This window comes from Budorcas taxicolor, chromosome 16 (genome assembly GCF_023091745.1).
Source record: "Budorcas taxicolor isolate Tak-1 chromosome 16, Takin1.1, whole genome shotgun sequence".
NCBI lineage: Eukaryota > Metazoa > Chordata > Mammalia > Artiodactyla > Bovidae > Budorcas > Budorcas taxicolor.
Window position 1 is genome coordinate 20,526,944 of NC_068925.1, and position 23,467 is coordinate 20,550,410.

At 37.7% G+C, this 23,467-nt stretch overlaps 1 protein-coding gene across 1 annotated transcript in view; it reads right to left on the bottom strand.

The window, feature by feature from the left end:
• Positions 1-23,467, bottom strand: part of USH2A (usherin) — a 930,744-nt gene that overhangs the window by 638,579 nt on the left and 268,698 nt on the right. Inside the window, exon 20 of the mRNA XM_052653949.1 lies at positions 15,050-15,280. Within this exon, the coding sequence (XP_052509909.1) occupies positions 15,050-15,280 (231 nt within the window). The remainder of the gene's footprint in view (positions 1-15,049; positions 15,281-23,467) is intronic.

Here is a 23,467-nt window from a genome sequence, read left to right on the forward strand (position 1 = left end):
AAATTGAGTATTCACTTTAGGCTGTCAGTATTTCCAAAAAGGTAGCTCTCAACATTATGTGATGTGTTCTAATGTATTGCAAATCTCATTATTAAGTAATTCTTATAGCTATGCAACTTTTCTTATTGATTTTTCATTTTCTATCCAACTCGTTTAGCTAATTCTTGATTCAACATTATTGGACATCTGGTTTGGGTCCTATGACGTGCAAGGCACAAATGTTATAACTGAAGAAAATGGTCATAATTTCTGTCTATTTGGGATACAGATAAGTGATCAAGAAATTGTAAAGGTGTACGATGAATGTTAAAATGAAGACTGTTGGTTTTTGTGATCATACGTTGGACAGGTCCCTAATCTAGCTTTCGTATGGGATAAGGGGAAACTTTGAGGAAGCAATTTAAGGAACAGCTCAGTTGACATTTTAATGATCAGTAGGAATTGATCATACCAAACATCCTCTTCCTAAAACACAAGAGAAGACTCTACACATGGATGTCACCAGATGGTGATACCAAAATAAGACTGATATATTCTTTGCAGCCAAAGATGGAGAAGCTCTATACAGTCAGGAAAAACAAGACCAGGAGCTGACTGTGGCTTGGACTGTGAAATCCTTATTGCAAAATTGAGACTTAAATTTAAGAAAGTAAGAAAAACCACTAGATCATTCAGGTATGACCTAAATATCCCTTATGATTATACAGAGGAAGTGACAAATATATTCAAGGGATTAAAACTGATAGACAGAGTGCCTGAAGAACTATGGATGGAGGTTCATAACATTGTACAGGAGAAGGTGATCAGAACCATCCCCAAGAAAAGGAAATGCCAAGAGTAAAAATGTTGTCTGAGGAGGCCTTACAACTAGCTGAGAAAAGACAAAGGACAAAACCCAGCTACTTAAAGGAGAAAAGGAGAGATATATGCATCTGATGCAGAGTTCCGAAGAAAAGCAAAGAGAGATGAGAAAGCCTTCCTCAGTGAGCAATGCAAGGAAATGGAGGAAAAAAACAGAACGGGAAAGAATAGAGATCTCTCCAAGAAAATTAGAGATACCAAGGGAACATTTCATGTACCAATGGGCTCGATGAAGGGCAGAAATGGTATGGACCTAACAGAAGCAGAAGATATTAAGAAGAGATGGCAAGAATATACAGAAGAACTGTACAAAAAGGATCTTCATGACCTGGATAATCACGATGGTGTGATCACTCATCTAGAGCCAGACATCTTGGAACGTGAAGTCAAGTGGGCCTTAGAAAGTATCGCTACAAACAAAGCTAGTGGAGGTGATGGAATTCCAGTAGAGCTATTTCAAATCCTGAAAGATGATGCTGTGAAAGTGCTGCACTCAATATGCCAATTTCACTCATCTCACATGCTAGTAAAGTAATGCTCAAAATTCTCCAAGCCAGACTTCAGCAATACATGAACCGTGAACTCCCTGATGTTCAAACTGGTTTTAGAAAAGGCAGAGGAACCAGAGATCAAATTGCCAACATCTGCTGGATCATGGAAAAAGCAAGAGAGTTCCAAGAAAACATCTATTTCTGCTTTATTGACTATGCCAAAGCCTTTGACTGTGTGGATCACAATAAACTGTGGAAAATTCTGAAAGAGATGGGCATACCAGACCACCTAACCTGCCTCTTGAGAAATCTGTATGCAGGCCAGGAAGCAACAGTTAGAACTGGACATGGAACAACAGACTGGTTCCAAATAGGAAAAGGAGTACGTCAAGGCTATATATTGTCACCCTGCTTATTTAACTTATATGCAGAGTACATCATGAGAAACGCTGGACTGGAAGAAACACAAGCTGGAATCAAGATTGCTGGGAGAAATATCAATAACCTCAGATATGCAGATGACACCACCCTTATGGCAGAAAGTCAAGAGGAACTAAAAAGCCTCTTGATGAAAGTGAAAGAGGAGAGTGAAAAAGTGGCTTAAAGCTCAACATTCAGAAAATGAACATCATGGCATCCGGTCCCATCACTTCATAGGAAATAGATGGGGAAGCAGTGGAAACAGTGTCAGACTTTTTTTTTTTCTGCTCCAAAATCACTGCAGATGGTAATGGCAGCCATGAAATTAAAAGACATTTACTCCTTGGAAGAAAAGTTATGAGCAACCTAGATAGCATATTCAAAAGCAGAGACATTACTTTGCCGACTAAGGTCCGTCTAGTCAAGGCTATGGTTTTCCCAGTGGTCATGTATGGATGTGAGAGTTGGACTGTGAAGAAGGCTGAGCACCGAAGAATTGATGCGTTTGAACTGTGGTGTTGGAGAAGACTCTTGAGAGTCCCTTGGACTGCAAGGAGATCCAACCAGTCCATTCTGAAGGAGATCAGTCCTGGGTGTTCTTTGGAAGGAATGATGCTAAAGCTGAAACTCTAGTACTTTGGCCACCTCATGCGAAGAATTAACTCATTGGAAAAGACTTTGATGCTGGGAGGGACTGGGTGCAGGAGAAGACGGGGACAACCGAGGATGAGATGGCTGGATGGTATCACTGACTCGATGAACGTGAGTCTGAGTGAACACCGGGAGTTGGTAATGGACAGGGAGGCCTGGCGTGCTGCGATTCATGGGGTCACAAAGAGTCGGACACGACTGAGCGACTGAAATGAACTGAACTGAACTGAAAGGAACATTTCATGCAAAAATGGGCACAATAAAAGACAGAAATGGTATAGACCTAAAAGAAGCAGAAGATATTAAGAAATGGTGGCAAGAATACAGAGAATATTCATTTTAAAAATATCTTAATAACCTGGATAACCAGGAAGGTATGATCACTCACCTAGAATTGACATCCTGGAAAGTAAAGTCAAGTGGGCCTTGGGAAGTATCACTACAAACAAAGCTAATGGAGTTGATGGAATTCCAGCTGAGCTAATTCAATTCCTAAAAGATGATGCTGTGAAAGTGCTGCAGTCAATATGCCAGCAAATTTGGAAAACTCAGCAGTGGCCACAGGACTGGAAATGGTCAGTTTTCAGCACAATTCCAAAGAAAGACAACGCTAAAGAATGCTCAAACTACCACACAACTGCACTCATCTCACATGCTAGCAAAGTAATACTCAAAATTCTCCAAGCTAGTCTTCAACAGTATGAGAACTTAGAGCTTCCAGATGTTCAAGCTAGGATTTAGGAAAGGCAGAGGATTCAGAGATCAAACTGCCAATGCCCGTTAGGTCATAGAAAAAGCAAGATAATTCCAAAAAAGCATCTACTACTGTTTCATTGAATATGCTAAAGCCTTTGACTTTAGGATCACAACAAAGTGTGTGGATCACAAAAAACTGTGGAAAATTCTTCAAGAGTTGGGAATAACATACCACCTGACCTGTCTCCTGAGCAACCTGTATGCAGGTCAAGAAGCAACACTTAAAACCAGATATGGAACAACAAACTGGACCAAAATTGGGAAAGGAGTATGTCAAGGCTGTATATTGTCATCCTGCTTATTTAACTTATATGCAGAGCACATCATGTGAAATGCAGGGCTGGATGAAGCACAAGCTGGAATCAAGATTCCTGGCAGAAATATAAATAACTTCAGATAGGCAGATGATACCAACCTTATGGCATAAAGTGAAGAGGTACTAAAGAGCCTCTGGATGAAAGTGAAAGAGGAGAGTGAAAAAGCTGGCTTAAAATTCATCATTTAGAAAACTAGATCATGGTATCTGGTCCCATCACTTCGTGGGAAATAGATGGGGAGACAATGGAAACAATGACAGACTTTATTTTCTTGGGTTCCAAAATCACTGTGGACAGTGGCTGCAGCCATGAAATTAAAAGAAGCTGGCTCCTTGGAAGAAACGCTATGACCAACCTAGACAGCATATTAAAAATCAGAGACATGGCTTTGCCAACAAAAGCTGTCTAGTCAAAGCTATGGTTTTTCCAGTAGTCATGTATGGATGTGAGTGTTGGATCATGAAGAAAATTGTGCACCAAATAATTGGTGTTTACAAACTGCAGTGTTAGAGAAGACTCTTGAGAGTCCCTTGGACTGAAAGGAGATGAAAACAGTCAATCCTAAGGGAAATCAATGCTGAGTATTCATTGGAAGGACTGATGCTGAAGTTAAAGTTCCAGTACTTTGGCCACCAGATGCCAAGAGCTGACTCACTGGAAAAGACACTGATGCTGGGAAAGATTGCAGGCAGGAGGAGAAGGGGATGACAGAGGATGAGATGGTTGTATGGCATCACCAACTCAAAGGACATGAGTTTGAGTAAACTCGGAGATTGTGAAAGAGAAGGAAGGCAGGTGTGCTGCAGTCCATGGAGTCGCAAAGAGCTGGGCACGACTGAGTGACTGAACAGCAACAAAGGTATTAATCAGGTAATTAAAAAAAAAAAAAAAGAAGTGCTTGCTACTAAAGGATGGCATTTCAAGCAAAGGTATCAGTATCTTCAAAGACCTAGGCCTCCAAGAAAGTGTGGTATATTCAAGTAGCTGGGACTGAAAGATAGACACACACCTGGAGAGTAAGCTAGGAAGTACACAAAGAGGTGAAGCTGAATGGTAAGAAAGTAAGCAGAAGAGAGGTCATGGGGCGTCTTATTAAGAAACTTAAAAAAGGTTTTAAGCAAGAGGATGAGAAGAAAGGTGATTAATTTGAATAAATAGTCTGTAAAGGAGTCAAAGTTTTGGCTTAGAAACCCACAACATAGACCTGGATGAGGAAGTAGCTATAGGAATAGTGGATATTTCCAAGAAATATATACATCGAATATAAGGGCTGGTGGAGGACCAATTAACAGACCACGAGGAAGGGAGTGAGAAGAACTGCTCAAAGACACTTCCCAGGTGTCTGTCTCAGATACCCAGTTATACTCACTTTGGTAAACAAAGTGGTAAACCTAGAAGAAGGAACAGGCTGGAGGAGGGCCGGATATGAAGAGACTGAGAAGCCAAGAAAGAGGCATCTACATTTGTTTTCCATCTTCTGCCCCATTTAATGAGAGAAGCATTAAATTATTCATCTTTTTAAGCTCCCCACAAGTTCTAATCTTTCGTTTATCACATTCTCCTATGACCCATTTTATTTGTGAGGATGACATGGCCACCTCTGCCAGATGACTTATCACCCAAATGACTAAGCAGGTATATCTCCTCCCTTTCCCTCCTCCTGCCTTTCTTGTGAGGTTGCAGTTAAAGTCAAAGAGACTCCAAAGTGAGACTGCCTCATAGTCCAGAGAATGTTCATAACTGAGTTTCCTGTCTTGAATCTCAAAACAAATACCTGAGGGATATGTTTGTGAGCTTCCCTCAACGTGTTCTTCATAATATCACTTGATATTTCCGTACTGCAATGGAACTCTTCATGAATGATCTCATAAACATTTCTTCAGACCACTAAAATTCAGATTTTGAAAGATCCAGAATTTTGACAATGATATTACTGGAATTCTTTCTATCTGATTGGAAATGAAGTTGATATTTCCCCAAAATATTTTAACCTACAACTATATATATGTATTTTTTTCAAAAACTTTAAATTGCAGAATAGTGGATTTACAGAGTTACTTTTTCTGCTGTACAGCAAAGTGATTCAGATAACCATATAGACACATTCTTTTTTATATTCTTTTCCATTATGTTTTATCACAGAATATTGAATATAGTCTCCTATACTACATAGTAGGACCGTTTGTTTATCCATCCTTCATATAATAGTTTGCATTTGCTATCCCCAACCTTCCAATCCCCCAATCCCCACTCCCTTTGCAACCAAAAATCTGTTCTTTATGTCTATGAGTCTGTTTCTGCTTTGTAGATAAAGTTTCATCTGTGTCCTAGTTTAGATTTCACATAGAAGTGATCTCATATAGTATTTGTGTTTCTCTTTCTGACTTACAAAGTTAATCAATATTTTTTGAATGTTACATTTATCCTAACTGATATAAAATAATTTTAACTACAGATCTTTAAACATGTTTAATTTATCCTGAGAAAACTCATACAAAATTATTCATTTTATTAAATCAAATAGCAATCACCTTTATAGACACTAGTTTTGCCATCACTGCTAACCATTAGGATTCTTTTTCCACTGTAAGTTCCTTTCCACCCATTTAAATTGGATGGAAAGAGAACTAAAATTATTCACTTATTAACGCTGAATGTTTTTTAAGAGACAGGAATATTTTTCTTTCACAATGAAGCCTTAAAGAAGATCCTAAAATGGCCAACATATTGTAACAAAAAGACACTGGCCAATGTAAGTACTATAGGTAAATCTGAGACTACTAGGCAACCTGGGAGTGGGGCGGGAAGTGTGGGTTTGAGAATGTGGAATGAGTGTGTGAGAACACATGTACAGTAGTATATCAGCCCAACAATACATCTTGATTTGGTAATACAAGAAATGGGGGAAACCAGATGCTTTCAGCTGGTTAAAAGAGCATTAGCAGCTAACAAAAACAGTTTATTGCAGGGAAAAGATTATTCTGTTGTATTGACATGGTCAGTGTTGGGTTGGATTTCTGGCCACCGAAGACTGTTGAGCAGAAAAGATGCTATTTCAATATATTTGAAGTTATCAAGCATTACTGTCTGCTTTGGTGTGTTGGTTTTTCACTCTTACTTCTTCTATCTGAGCTCCTTTCTACTATCTGAGCTCCTTTAGGCTTCCTAGCATTAGGAAGAAAGAAAAATGTTTCATTAATTATGAAATTATCTACTAATCTTTTTAGAACCAAGGAGAGGCAAACTTTAGACTAGGAATAGGCAAGCTACCAGCCTGCTGCCCATTTTTGTAAAGAGAATCTTTTTGGAATATGGCTACCCTTCTTTGTTCACACACTGCGGATGGCCGCTTTCATGCTACCATGATAGACCTGAGAAGCTGTGACAGAGGTCTCGTGGCCCATACGCTCAAAACCACTGTCTGGACCTTTAGAGGAGAACTTCATAACTCTCCGCTCTAGACTGATTTGAGAGAAGTTTACAGAAAAGGAAGGGTTCTTCATGCAAAGGCAAGTTTGCAATTTCATTCATTCTGACCATCTCAGCAAAATCAAACCCCCCAAAAGGTATGAAAATTTTGATGAGACAAAAGGTCCTGGTGAAATGATTGTTTCATGAAATCAGAGATAAAATTCTGAAGTGAAACAACTTACTTGCAGACCAACCTACTGTTAACTTTCCAAACACAAAGCAACATTACAGAAAAGTGCTTCAAAATTAGTCACCTTAAAAATGCAAGGTTAAAACAAATGTAGTCCTCTGAAGCCAGCCTTTATGATGAATACAGAAAAAACACAGTCTTCTCCCATCTTTCAATATTATGTGAAAGCATTTCTAAGAGCTTACCTCTCTACCAAAGGTAATAAAAATTAAACAATCTTAATAGTCACTTCTATCTCTAGTTATCATGGGTTAGTTTGACTTCTTTTATTCTAAGAATATGCATTTCATCCTTTTCCCTCTCAGTCAATAAAGATGAGCTCAACAGTCACATCTCTTCTGATTCACGTCAGAAACACCCATGGACTCTCATTATTGCTTGAGCTCCATTTCTTTACTTTGCTTCCAAGTTCTACATTCTTACTCTGCCTTTATTTTTCTATATCATTATTGCCTGCTTGTTAAACTGGTACGCCATATAGTTGATGCATATATTTGCTTTTCAACAAATGATTTGGTTGAAATCTAACATCAAAGCTTAAATAAATTTGTGGTTTAAATATGCTTTGAAAAGACTTGGCATTTTATTTAGTGTTTTCTTTCTTTTCTTTTAGAATTTTCTGGCAAAACTACTTGTTCCTAGACAGAGGAAAACAAATAGTGGGACACCAAGGGTATTGAAGGTCAGAATTAATATGCTTTTACTAATTAGTGTATCTGAAGAAGTTTGCCCTACTTATACCTTCACTATAACTGCTTAGAATCAGCTTTCCTTTAATGTGGTGTTTTAGTGTCTCAGTTCACTAAAAATAATACAAGAATAATAAAGCATAAATATCATAGCAAAAATATAAAATACATGCTTTTAAAAGATATTGATTTGGGGGTTGCATTTCTCTCCTTATGAGTCAGTAATTAATTGTATTTCTGGATCCTAAAGCATTTAGTTCAGCCATTTTAGGGAAGGCAAATACTAAGAGACAAAACTGTAAGACAATCATTTGGTGTCCTTGAACGGCATTATTATGAAGAAAGTGTACAGAGTTCTCATCTGCAAGATATTCAACATCAGTAATCACATTTTTCATGAAGACAAATAAAAGGGAATTACATCCAGGTGTACATGTGTGCTCATCTCCCCAGTGGGTTGCTACAAAGATCTCCCCAAAGGCAGTTCCTGATTTCTGGGCAGGGTCACCAGTAAAGGCAGTATAAAAGGCTGGTGTGATTGGCATCTGGATACTACAATAGTCAAACCTTCCCCCAAATGATCATGGACCTGTTTTTGCTAATAGGAAAAAAAGTGACAAGGAGAGAAAGGGTCACCTTTGGAATGCCAATCTGAGCAGTATTATAGTTTGCTATTTGTACCAGGTTCCGTTTGGATTACTAGTGAAATTCTTTTTGTAAGTGGATTTACTCTGCAATCCTGAAAATAAGCAAAAATTTTTTTTTCTCCAGAATTGCTCTGTTACTGTTTTGGAAAGACAAAGTACTGTTAACCCCATGCAACCAGGGGAATTATTCATTATGAGTGTGCACACTATTTTCCAGTTCTAAAATCACGATCATCAAATTATGTTGAACTTAGGTCTTCTATAAACCCTCTAATATAACCCAAGATTTGAGTATCCATTTTATATTGAGCAATTTTCCCCATATCACTCAAGTTCTTGCTAGAATTTGCCCCATAAATTATTTGCATTAGTAGAGAAAAAGAACAAAATTATGTTAATCCTAAATCGTGAATGTGGTAGTTTGAGCTTTCTTTGCATTGCCTTTCTTTGGAATTGGAATGAAAACTACCTTTTCCAGTCTTGAGGCCATTGCTGAGTTTTCCAAATTTGCTGGCATATTGAGTGCATCACTTTAAAAGCATCATCTTTTAGGATTTGAAATAGCTCAGTTGGAATTCTATCACCTCCACTAGCTTTATTCGCATCCTAAGGCCCACTTGACTTCACACCCAACTGGACTGAATCATAGAAAAAGCAAGGGAATTCCAGAAAAACATCTACCTCTGCTTCATTGCGCTAAAACCTTTAACTGTATGGATCACAGAAAACTGTGGAAAATACTTAAAGAGAGGGGAATACCAGGCCACCTTACCTGTCTCCTGAGAAACCTATATGCAGGTCAAAAAGCAACAGTTAGAACCAGACATGGAACAATGAACTGGTTCAAACTGGGAAAGGAGTATGTCAAGGCTGTATACTGCCACCCTGCTTATTTAATTTACATGCAGAGTAAATCATGCGAAAGGCTGGATTGGATGAAACACAAGCTGGAGTCAAGATTACCAGGAGAAATATCAATAACTTCAGATATGCAGATGACATCATGGTGATGGCAGACAGCAAAGAGGAACTAAAGAGCCTTTTGATGAAGATGAAAGAGGATAGTGAAAGAGCTGGCTTAAAACTCAACATACAAAACACTAAGATCATGGCATCTGGTCCCATCACTTCATGGCAAATAGATGGTGAAACACAATAGAAACAATGACAGACTTTATTTTCTTGGGCTCCAAAATCACTGTGGATGGAGACTGCAGCCATGAAATCAAAAGAAGCTTGCTCCTTGGAAGAAAAGATATGACAAATCCAGACAGCATATTACAAAACAGAGAGATCATTTTGCCAACAAAGGTGCATCTAGTCAAAGATACGGTTTTTCTATTAGCCATGTATGGATGTGAGAGTTGGACCATAAAGAAGACTGAGTGCCAAAGAACTAATGCATTCCAACTGTGGTGCAGGACAAGACTCTTGAGAATCCCTTATACTGGAAGGAGATCAAACCAGTTAATCCTAAAGGAAATCAATGCTGAGTATTCATTAGAAGGACTAATGCTGAAGCTGATGCTCCAATACTTTGGCCACCTGATGCAAAGAGCCAACTCACTGGAAAAGCCGCTGAAGCTGAGAAAGACTGAGGGCAGGAGGAGAAGCAGATGACAGAGGAAGAGATGACTGGATGGCATCTTCAACTCAATGGACATGAGTATGAGCAAACTCTGGGAGACAGTGAAGGACAGGGAGGCCTAGAATGGTGCAGTCCGTGGGGTCACAAAGAATAGGACATGATTGAGAGACTGAACAACAACAACAAATTGTGAATATATTATATGAAAGAATGACAACAAAACAATTAAATCTAAGTGTTTTTAATCTCACAGTAATGCCTCAGTAATAAATTCTATTTTGAACTTTTGAGCCTACTTAAATATCCTATGCTTATCAATTTGGAATTTTAGAAGTTAAAGGAGTGACCCTTCAGTACAAGCCTCAGGTTAACAGATGAGCATGACTAGACCCACATAAATGTAGTTTATCTAATGTCTCAACACTAGGTAGATTAATTTAACTGTTTTCAGTAACACATTAAATATCACATTTTAATATAAAAATTGCATATTACTCATGCCCCAGATATGACATTTAGGCAAACATATGTGCACCAGCAGATGAATTAACAGAATAATGATTTTACAAATTGCAGAAGATTTTATATAATCTGTCTCATAGTAGGTATTAATAAATATTTGTTAAATGAGTAATAGCTGATAGCTAATATTGAATGACTATAAACTTATCTATGTGTGCCAAGTTTATTGGATGAGCTATCCCGTTTAATCCTAACCTACTTGCTTGATATCAGTATTGTAAGTAGTATTATGTCAATTTTAATAAAAGGAAAAAGAGGCACACAGATGATTAAGTGGTTTGTCTAATTACATTTAACTAATAAATAATGGGGCTTAGATCTGCAACATATCTGTTAGTCTGCTCCCAAATCCCTTAGTCTTGATTGTAAATAAATGGGAGGAGGTATTTATACTATGATGCAAATGACTGATAATATACCCTTTCTAAATATTAGACTTTTGAAAGAATATTTGTATCAGAAAAGAAAGGGACTAATGACAGATTGTAAGAAAGATTAATCTGGTTCATTTTTCAACCCCAAAGTAGACTTTGACAGAGTTCATTTACATTACTAAGCTTAATGATTTCTATATTGAGCAACATAAACATATATTCAACTATATGAATAGATATTTGAATTGTTTTCATTCTACCATTTGAGGTAAAAATATTTAAAGCAAATACACGGAAGAGGAGGGAGTTATATATAGTAATAACATAATTTATACTGAGACTTTCAACATATTGCTATGACCATGAAATATGTTGTGAGTATATTTACAAACCCTATTATTGATGGATGAAATCTCACATTTTTCTTGTATAAAATATGTATAAAAATACACATCATTGTATGTTTGTGTTTGAGTTATTTGATATCTCCATTCATATTTCAGGAATCATTTTTAGTTAGAGTTTGAGATTTTGAACTGAATCAAAATAAAAGACATCTGAGTTCTTCTTATAATTATTCACTTTTTAAATATAATTCATCATCTTAGAGATGTCCTGCTGCTGCTAAGTCACTTCAGTCGTGTCCAGCTCTGTGCGACCCCACAGATGGCAGCCCACCAGGCTTTCCGTCCCTGGGATTCTCCAGGCAAGAACACTGGAGTGGGTTGCCATTTCCTTGTCCAATGCATGAAAGTGAAAAGTGAAAGTGAAGTTGCTCAGCCGTGTCCGACTCTTAGCGACCCCACGGACTGCAGCCTACCAGGCTCCTCTGACAATGGGATTTTCCAGACAAGAGTACTGGAATGGGGTGCCATTGCCTTCTCCTTAGAGATGTCCAGGATTTGCTTATTAAATTTTCCTCAGAATATAGGAATTGCATGAAATTTATAGGAACATGAGTTGAAAGCATTGTTTGACACAGAGCACTTCAGCACATTTAAAATAATTTTGTTCAGTGTTAGAAAAATCTAGTTTTAGGAACCCTCTAGAATTAATTGATACAGAAAAAATAATCTCACTCCCAGAAATCTTTGGGGATACAAGTAAATAAATAATGCAAATACTACTATATATTTGTGTTACTTGAAAGGGCTTCCCAGGTGGTACTGGTGGTAAAGAATCTGCCTGCCAATGCAGGACACATGTTCTATCCCTGGGTCAGGAAAATGCCCTGGAGTAAGAAATGGCAACCTCCTCCAGTATTCCTGCCTGGAGAATTCCATGGACAGAAGAGCCTGGCGAGCTATAGTCCATGGGATCGCAAAGAGTCAGACATGACTGAAGCAACTTAGCATGCACATTACTTGAAAAGCCAAAAACCAACAGACAAATCCAAAAAGTTTAGCAGTGTTGGGTAAAACCTACTATTTCGCCTTCCACCCTCTTTTGTTACTTTCAGACACTTATTCTGTTCTGTCTCTAAAGAACTGTCCATGGTTGCTCACTCCCCCTCTGGCAAAGAACCAGCTTTTGAACCAGAAGACTCCAAATTCACATTTCAATTCAGCAGCTGTGACAATCTGGGGGACCCAGTTACTGAAACCTCATTTCCTCATAATCCAAGAAGGGGAAAATACCTTCCATGGTTGTAGAAGGAATGAATGACAGAATGTACAAGGAAAATAAATGTGCAATGCTAACTACACCTTTCTACATAAGAAGATACAAATTAAAGGAAAGCCATTAAGTTACTTTTGTAAACTTATCTTGGCTCATTGATAGGATAAATTTAGTTAAACCATGACCCAACTCAATAAAAGTATCCAACCAAACCTGCCAGGTAAGCCTAAGGGTCAAACCAATAAATAACTTGATGGAGACCTGGTTACTTTCAAAGTTAAGACAGCCTTCAAAGCAAGCCGCACGTGCGGCTCATACAAAGGAGCAGGCGAGGGCCCAAAACATGCCTAAATACAGGAGACCTACTTACTCTCCAGGAATCACCAAAGCTCCCGGGAGTCGTTCAAGCCAAAATTGTGATCTCCCTGCCTTGTCCTTCAGATGATGTGTACTCCAAACACATTTTCTGTGCAGCTGGAGGCTTTGTTACAGACAGAAGGATTCTGCTTCGTGAGGCCCGTGTTTACAGCCTAACTTTTTTAAAGAGGAATTTGGAAAACTTCCCAGACGCTGCATCTGCCCCTAGCCTGTGCACCTCGGAGTCTAAGGCCGGCGAGGGAGGCGGCGCAGACGACTAAATTTATTAACGGTGGATGGGCCACTCTGTCTTCACAGCAACAGCAGTAGGTGATCCCATCGAAAATCTGTCTGCTGGCCAGCTAGCAAATCCAAGCTGACATGCCTGCCGCAGCGCTACCCAGATGAATGGCAAGAAGGCTGATTCCTCGAAGAAACACACCACAAGCCAAAGGCCAGACCAGGAAGGCAGTTCCAGCTCCATCAAGAGAAAGTCTTTTACTTTCTACCCACAGGTTCTTTTCTAGATACCTATGTTTCCTTTTCATTCCTTTCTTTGACTTTTATGAATAGTAAGCAGAAGTTGAGTGTTGTAAGGGAGCTCAGTGATCGAATTTCTAATTCTCAGGGAGGAGCTGGATGTACTAGGTCAGTGGTTACTCTTAATATATTAATCTTAATGTATCACAGCTAGAGCATAATCATGATTCATTGCAAACACACAGCAGCAGCCAGCCTCACGTAAAAGCAAACTATTTACGACTTTAAGTAAATATAAAATGATATACAACTTATGTTTCAGAGCTCAAGTTCCATTTCACTGTCCTCAGTATACGCAATATTTGAAAGCCTAGCTATTGTTCCAAAATTAAGTTCTCAGGAGTTAAATTAATATCATTCTGAGTTTATAGAATCATATATATTATACACTTTGTAAATTCTTTAAATAATGGTAAACGATGTATTATGAATAGTTACTATTTTGTATACCTACAGTCAAACAGTGCTTCTAAAAACTGTAATTCATAAACAAAAGACTTCCAGACGATAATACCTGTAAAATCAGGAACTGAGCAAGACACACGAGATTAGCTCACACAGTGAGGGTTGGATCTTGTGTTAGATGAGTTGGGAGATTGGGATTGACATATATACACTATAATACTATGTATAAAATGGATAACTAATGAGAACCTACTGTATAGCTCAGGGAACTTTACTCAGTTTTCTATAGTGACCTAAATTGTATGGCAGTCCCAAAAAGAGGGGATATATGTGCACATATAGCTGATTCACTTTGCTCTACAGCAGAAACTAACAAAACATTGTAAAGTCACTATGCTGGAATAAAAATTAGTTGACAAAAGAAAGTAGAAAAAACCAAGAAAATGTTTATATTTTACTGGAGATTTTTGCACGGATTTTTATTTGAAAAATATTGTATTAAAATATTATTTACATGGACAATGAGTTTTTGGTGCCTTAAATATTGTGCCTCACTTGCCTTACTCTACTTCTGACTCTTCAGAAGGTAGGCTTTCCCTGAAATTACTTTTTCCCATAATGCTCTCAATAGAACATAGGGTATGAACAGTTGTTACATTTTTAAAAAAAACAGTTGCACCAAATAAGTACTAGGAATAGTTAGTTAAACAAAGTTAAATAGACTTCTTACACCTTTTTTCAGAGACTGTAATAACTCAATGTATACTAAGCATCTCCAATAGCATGGGGGCATTTCTCAAACTCATTTGCCACAGAACTCTTTTCCACGAAGGAAGTGAACACTCTAAGAAACACATTCTGGTAAACAGCATCCAAGAATCATGTCCAGCACATACTCTCATCCAATAAGGCTACCTTCCCACATCATTTTTTTATTTTCTTTCCTCCACTTACCCCTCTTTTCCACCCCTCCCCCACCCCCAGAATACTAAAAAGTATCTCAACACAATCAAGCTAAAGTATAAAAAGACTATATTAGCATCTCTATAAACAGGCATAGTAAAAACTCATTGTAAAAGAATATTGGAATAATAGAAAACACTTCGGGGTTTAAGTGCCTCATAAGGAAAGTGACATCAAGCACACTTACCCGTGAAGTCTGTATTGACTGGGTGAGTGGAGCTAGGGAACTTATAATATCCATGTCCTGTGAAGCGAGTCCCTTTCATCACCGTGGCCCTTGGAGCCGGTAGAGATGGCTCTCTCCTTTCCAGCTGATACACAGGAGAAGGTCCGTTCTGCTCTTCAGGTGCCAGCCACCTGAGATGCATGGTTGTGCTGTTGATTCCTTCAACCAGAGGCGGCCTCAGTTGGGCTGGTGCTAAATATTAGAAAACCCTTGTTACTTTCAAGAACTTGGCTTCCATCTCTAGACACCGATATGTACATATATGTTCCCAAGCACCTGGGTACAGCATACTCCAAATCAATTAGGGTCTCAAGGATTTCTATGGTTCTAGAAACTGAAAACTCAAGATACAATTTGTATTAAAGGCAACTAAAGAAAATTTAGATGACTAACAAATATTAAACAAAGTTTTACTAAACAAAGGTTTTTCTTGTATTTTCTCTATTCTTTCTTGCTGCCTAACAGACACTACACAGGCTATTGCTGCCCCACCCAGATTCCCTTTCCCAAGCAGGTGCTTCAGTGCTCTGTCTTCTGTGCCTGGCCTTTAGTGGCTCATGGCTGCTCCATTTTCTAGAGAATTGCCCTGCCTGAGTGGAAGCTACAGGATCCCTTGTGAATCCTGCAGCCAGTGTCACCAGCCAATGGCTACTGACCACAAAGGGCAGAGTCCCTTGTCTTAATGTGGTATCAATTCAGGGCTGCAAACCAGGAAGCCAAACAGGCAAAGGAAATGTTTGAAATGGGCTAGTTAGGGAGACGAGAGAAAGTATGGGGACTGAGAAAAACCAGGTGGGGGGCGAATGGTCACCAATTCATGCCAGCCAATGGATGACTCAGGAATGACGACCCAATGTCGCCAAATCTTTTAGTTTGTTTTTTAAAAAGTCATTTTTTGTGTAATTTTCTGATTTTTTAAAGCTTAGAAACTGGTCTAAATTAAAACAAACAAATAAGCAAAAGCTGCTCTGAAAACTAAACAAAGCATCCACGTGGAAGAAATGAGCCTGAGAGCTCAGGGGGTTGCAAACTCTTCTCTGGGCACCACAGACTTCAGGCAGCCTCAAGGGTCTTTTAGAGACCACACGATCACTAGCAGGAGCCTGACCCTTGGGCAGTCAGTTCCCCATGCTCACACACATGCTGGGGCCACAGCATGATCTGAGGTACAGGGACACTGGAAATTCTGTGGAGCCTCCTGGCAAATCTTCAGAGGGATAGGTTTAAGACTTCCTTAAAACCTACTGGAAATGGATCAGATTAACAACTGAGTTGTTGAAAATGAAGGCCCATTTTGATTTTTATTTTCTTAAAGTCTGTACGATGAGATTCTAATCCACTGTAAGTGTGTCAGCTGGATTTGAGGGGTGAAAGTGAAGAAAAAAAATCTCATGTCATAATCACCGAGCTTATTTACTATGGACCCAAACTAAAGCTGTGGACTGTAATTTACACTTGTATTAACACAGCCTTGTATAGGCACAAAGTCTTTGTCTGTTTCAATAAATGTGAATTAAAATGATGTGAATAAAAACGAATACCCTTAAACCAAGAAAACAAATTCACCTTAAATCAACTTAGAACAATTACCATTTGTTACTTTCTAGAAAGCTTGGCCAGTTTTCTAAAGAGAAACAATTGTGATTCTATTTTCATGTTTAGTAAAGAAGAAAGTGCCTGAGCAAAAAGTTTAACAACTTAGATAATTAACAATTTTGTTCATCTTCTGCCACTGTGAAATATGTGATATTTTTATTCTTATATAAATTTATGCATGATTTCCTTTACTACTCTTTGCCAAAAATGAGCTAAATGGTGGGCTCTCAGAGATTTCATTCTATATGCTATGATTTCTCTTCAGAATAATCCAAAACAAAACAAAAAGCTAAGCCATGCAGAAATTTCTTCTCTCACTAACCTCACCTTCAGAGTTCGGAGTTCCATCTTTCTATTAAATCTTCAGCAAGCCATCACTGGCTATAAGCTTAACTGAGAGGAAAGGACAGACAAAGATTTCCGAGTTTGGGGCTCAGAGAAGCAATGAAGGACCAATTCAATCTTTTTAGAGTGTCTAAATTTTGCTACTTAGAAGCACAGAAAAGGACTTTTGAGTATTTCTGCTATGTTTTCTGTATTCCATTTACGATTCTCTAATGATCTAGGATACAGACTTGAATGTTTTAGTTTGAAAAATATCATCTATTTCGGAGATGTTCAATTGAACTTTCTCAGTGAAAATATTCTCTATTTGTACTGTCTAATACAATAAGCACTAGCCATATATGATTACTGAACACTTGATGTGTGACTATTGAAACTAAGGGCTTGAACCTTTAATTTTATTAATTTTAAATTTAAGTAGCACTATATATAGCTACCATGTTGGACAGCAAAGACTTAGCAAATCACAAATTATATATATTTGATGTACTGAAAATAAAAATTTCATTTTAACTATTTCATGATATTATGACTAAACCTCCTGTACTTAATAGTAGAAGAATTTTATTATTTCTTTTTATCTAAAAATATTAAAAAAATTTTTATTGGAGTTTAGTTGATTTACAATGTTACGTTAGTTTCTGCTGTACAGTAAAGTGAATCAGTTACATTCTACTCTTTTTTTAAGATTCTTTCCCCCCCCGCCCAAAAAAAGATTCTTTTCCCATATAGGGGCTTCCCTAGTGGCTCAGATAATAAAGAATCTGCCTGCAATGCAGGAGATCCAGGTTTGATCCCTGCATCATGAAGATCCCCTGGAGAAGAAAAAGACAACCTACTCCAGTATTCTTGCCTGGAGAATTCCATGGACAGATGAGCCTAGTGGGCTACAATCCATGGGGTAGCAAAGAGCTGGACACGATTGAGTGACTAGCACCATCACTTTTACTTTCCTATACAGGTCATTACATTGTATTGAGAAGAGTTCCCTATGCTATATAGTAGGTCCTTGTTAGTTATCTGTTTTATGTATAGTAGGGGATATATATCAACCCCAATACCCCAATTATCCCTTCCCCTTTTCCCCCTGGTACTCCAACGTTCATTGCAGCACCATTTACAATAGCCAGGACATGGAAGCAATCTAAACATCATCAAAAGAGAAATGAAAAAAGAAGATGCAGTACATATATACAATAGAATATTACTCAGCCATAAAAAGAATGAAACAAGGCCATTTGCAGCAATGTGAATGCACCTAGAGGATTGTCACACTGATTGAAGGAAGTCAGAGAAAGACAAATATCATTTGGTAGTGCCTATATCCAAAAAAGATGTTACAAATGAAATTGTTTACAGAGTCAGATGTAGAAAACAAACTTATTTAAAATCAGCTTCATTCTCAAGGTCCCATTTGTTTGACATTTGATACTCTTTTATTTTATTCCAGTCACTCAGCTGGAAGGAGATAATGAAGCTTTGTACCATTATTTTATTCAAAATCCTTTCCCCAATGATACATCATCCATAATCACTTCTTAATCAAGAATATAATTTCAGAATCAAACAAAGCAAAAGGAATGCCAGCAACTCAGTAGTTTTTTTGGGGGGGTGGGGGTGGGAGTGTTTGTTTTAATATCTACTAAAATTGAGAGCATGCAATTTTAAAAATATGACAAAATGATTATAATCAATAAGGACAATTCTGCATTGAGAATCCACTAAAATTAATGTTGACTATTTAAACCCTAACAAGTAGTCAAGCACCTCTTCTAGACTCACAGAATTATTCCACTGAGCAATGACAATATTCTTAGGAAGTCAACTACAGAGGAGGGAAACTAGAATGTGTGTGTGTGTGTGTGTGTGTATGTATTTTATTCACTTGTTTAAAAATAAATAAACGCCTCTCAGCTGTCTCATAGAGTTTCACTTGGAGTCTCCAGCCCACCGGAAAGGATGAGCATTTAGTCATTATCTTCAGAGTTCCCTTAGTATCAGAAAGGGAATTTTCAATCAACTAAATGAGACTGGTCTCATACACATTCACAAGTATTAACAGAATGATAATAAGATAAACAGATACTCCTGAACTATTAAACACACACATACAAACTTAGACTCACTAAGAGACCAGGGAATAAAAGATTAAATCTCAGATCACCAAAGTGGATGGATTATAGGTATAAATTTGTTAATCACAAAGCAATAAATTAAGAGACATTCTGGGATTATGGAAACTCATTGGAACCTTCTAGAGATTCTATTTCACATTTTTTTTAATCCAAATCTGCATGATTTTAGAAAAACACTTCAAAATTATGTGCCTCATGTTTCTCTCAGACAATATAAGAATAAATTTTCAGTAAAACACCTTGAAAATAAAAGTTTTTAAAAACAATATAATTGTGTTAGGTTTTATAAGGCAAATTTCTACGTAAGTACAAGGCACTATTTTTACTAGCCAATAAAGTATCTTTCAGATTACATATCATAAAATGATTCAATTCATTCACATTCAGAATCTATCTGTATTTACTTAGAAAATTCTCTTATAAATGAAAACTTCAATATCCATCATTTCAAAGAATAACAAGATACAAATCCTGTTTCCACTTGGAATAAAATTACAATGCTCTTGTATTTTTTGTATTAACTCTGTAATCCAATTTCTAGTCTCGCTCTTCTACTTATAATCATTCTTTTACAAAACACTCTGTAATATATATTCTTTTTTATGCAGCATTTATTACTTTATAATCTGATTAATAGCATACCATAATGCATAAATTTACACTTGCAAAATTTATGTAGTGTGGAGTTTGAGCATCTTAGGATAAGAACTGAAGACTAAATGAGCAGAAGCTCTTGTTGATGACACCTCTTTAAAATTGAATCCATGTTTTCAAGGAAGAGTTTGTTGTCTCTGAACACTGCATGGCTGTGTCAATATCTTAAAACATCCTCAACTACTAGGAAGATGGCAATCTAGGAATAAACAGCCTTTCCTCATTTCAGGGGTGTAAGGGGAACACTAATATATGACATCCTCAGGCATCTTGTCAGTGAAAAACAATTCTGACTTTTTCTCAGAGATGCAAACCGTCACAGGAAATTGCCAAATGCTGCTAGCCACAAACACCTGTGAAAAAGGGCACTGGGGGCAGGACTCAGACATGATATCCAGGCTGATCACGAAGCCATGATTTTCCAGTTAGCAAGCACTCTCCAGTCAGAGTCAGAAGAGGAAAAGATTCTCTTCCTGACTTTCCGAGATCTCCCAGCACTCAGATAGACCTTGTTGACTGGTCTATTCTCTGAGGAAAGAATAGCATCAATTTTCCCAATCTCTTCTTTGTTTACTAGTCTTCTTCAAGAGAGAAGATATATAGTGGAACTGATCTGGAAAGGAGAAAACTTAGGTTCTATACTGGTCCTTTAAGACCCTACTGATGGAACATTGGCTAATCCATTATTTGGCCTCTCCGTTAAGTATTTCACACATTCATTTTTTTGGAAAAAAAAAAGTGCATTGAAGTTTAGTTGATGTATAATATTATATAAGTTACAGGTGTACAACTGAGTGATTCACAATTTTTAGAGACTATATTCCATTTACAGTTATAAGATATTGGCTATGTTGCCTGTGTTGTACAATATATCCTTGTAGCTTATTTTATACATAATAGTTTGGACCTCTCATCTCCTACCCCTATGATATAACTTCTCTCTTCCCTCTTCCTACTTGTAACCACTAGCTTGTTCTCTGTATCTGTGTGGCTGCTTTTTGGGCTACATTCATTAGTTTGTTGTATTTCTTTTAGATGCCATATGTAAGTGATACAATATTGTCTTCTTTTACTTAACAAATGCCTTTCAAGTCCATCCATATTGTCTCATTGGCAAAATTTCATTCTTTTTAACGGCTGAATAGTAGGTCCATCTAGTCAAAGCTATGGTTTTTCCAGCAGTCATGAACGGATGTGAGAGTTGGACTATAAAGAAAGCTGAGCACCAAAGAATTGATGCTTTTGAACTGTGATGTTGAAGAAGATTCTTGAGAGTCCCTTGGACTGCAAGGAGATCCAACCAGTCCATCCTAAAGGAGATCAGTACTGGGTGTTCATTGGAAGGACTGATGTTGAAGCCGAAACTCTAATACTTTGGCCACCTGATGCGAAGAACTGACTGATTTGAAAAGACCCTGATGCTGGGAAAGATTGAAGGCAGGCAAAAGGAATGACAGAGGATGAGATGGTTGGATGGCATCACTGACTTGATGGACCTGAATTTGAGCAAGCTCTGGGAGTTGGTGCTGGACAGGGAAGCCTGGTGTGCTGCAGTCCATGGGTTCGCAGAGAGTCAGACACGACGGAGCGACTGAACTGAACTGATATGTACTACATCTTCTTTATCCATTTATTTGTTGATGGACGCTTAGGTTGCTTTCATATTTTGTCAGTTATAAATAATGCTGTTATGAACATTGAGGTGCATGCATCTTTTCAAATTAGTGCTTTTTATTTCAGATACATACTCAGGGGTAGAATTGCTGGCTAGTATCTCATTTATTGAAGAGCATGACAGACCTGATTATACCTATGATCTCTTCCAGTTAGAAAATTCTGGCTGGACATTTGCAAGCAGCGCTTCTCAAGAGTAAATCATGAAGGGGTGTTGGACATACAGGTCCCTCATCCCTCCAGGAACCCAGCCAACTTATCCCTGCAACTCTGAGTCACCTTGTTCTTTACCATGGCACACAAATATTATGATTTTTGTATGTGTTTTATGATATAAAGAAAGTCCAGAAAGCATTTCAAGAATTCAAGGCGAATCACCTTGGTGAATATACACTACCTTAGCCAGCTGTCATACTGGCGATTCTCCATAATTTGCACACAACTTGCCTCTTACATGTAAAGGGAGTGAGCCATGATTTCTGAACTTCACATAGCAGCAGCGATGACAACAAGCATTGTTCCCTAAAGTCCCCCATTAATAAAAGGTAGTTGCTTGACTGTAATTATGGCATCCTTCCTACCCAAACTTGAAGCTTTTATGGGGCTTATGCAATTAACTACTTAAATGCATCGTAACACTTGCTTCTCTGACAGCAAAGTATTGATTTTTTAATCATTTTCAAGTCTCCTCTAGCACAAATAAATGTACTACAGTTACAGTTAATGCACTGTGTACATGCATTAAATGTTAGTGTGACAGAATTTATTATTTTGTGATATATAGAACTGAAGTCAGGCTTCTCAGAAAGTAGCATCATGGATCCAACATCAATATGTAAACTACCATTGTCCTTGATACTCCAAATTCTCTAACTTCGAAAAGCTAGAGATCTCTTACTTAGGCTTAAAATAAAGGAGGGGATACTGAGTATAAATCTTTCCTAGGTGTCAGTGTAGGAAAAAATTAAAAGTAGTCCAGCAGAGAAGATAACAGCTTATTTTTCCCTAAAGGTGTCACTGTGGGTGTATGGCAACTTTGTTCACATGAATTTCAATGTAGCTTTTCCCTTGCATTTATTTAGGACATATCAAAATATTTTGCATACAATAGTCTATTTCAATTCTTACACATTTTAATTGTGCTGTTTTAATGCCTCACTATGGTTAATACATCAGAAAACTGAAACAGTTTTTCACAAAGTGTGATTTCCACATTCCATTTCTGCTATGCCAAAAAGGTCAACAGAGGTCTCATGAAAGTCACTTATCTAAATACAGACCTGGCAACAGAGGCCATTACACAGTGTATCAACAAGCCTTTTCCTTGGGCACAGCACACATTCAACATTAAAGTTGGTGAGTAAAAAGCAGTTAATTTTGTTTTGTTAGAAATAATATCATTTTAGTTTTAGCATCTAAGACAGATGCCAGCATTTCACTCTGAACAGATGGTAATTCCATCTAATAGTGCATGTCTGTATTAGTAAGGTCTGTTGTGTATACAAACAGTAATAAACAGTAGGTAAGGATCAAAATAAATTTTAATTGTTGACATTAAATTCTGGCAGCCACAGTTCTAAGGCTGCAATATTCCTTTTTCAAGTCTGTCAGATTTACTAATGCTACACAAGCCTTGTCCAAAGCTGCCAGATCCTAGTTTCCATAGAAAGATACTGCATCCTCCCAGCTCCTGGTCTGCACCAGGGTTGCCTGTTTTCCTACACCGAAATAATCATTCAGGAATAACATGAGATCGGTGCTGATGTGATGCTCTTCCAGGATTTTTTTTTGAATGCTCCCAGAGGACTGAACCTTTAATTAAGAGGTTGATTTTTAAAATGTTGTATCTAATTGTTACACTGTGGGTTCCAGTGTTATCACAGTCACTTTCCTACCCTGCTAAGTAAAGGTCTCTCATTCAGTTCCATCTATTCTCATTGCAAATCTGGGCATTCCTGAACTTCTCTGAGACTGA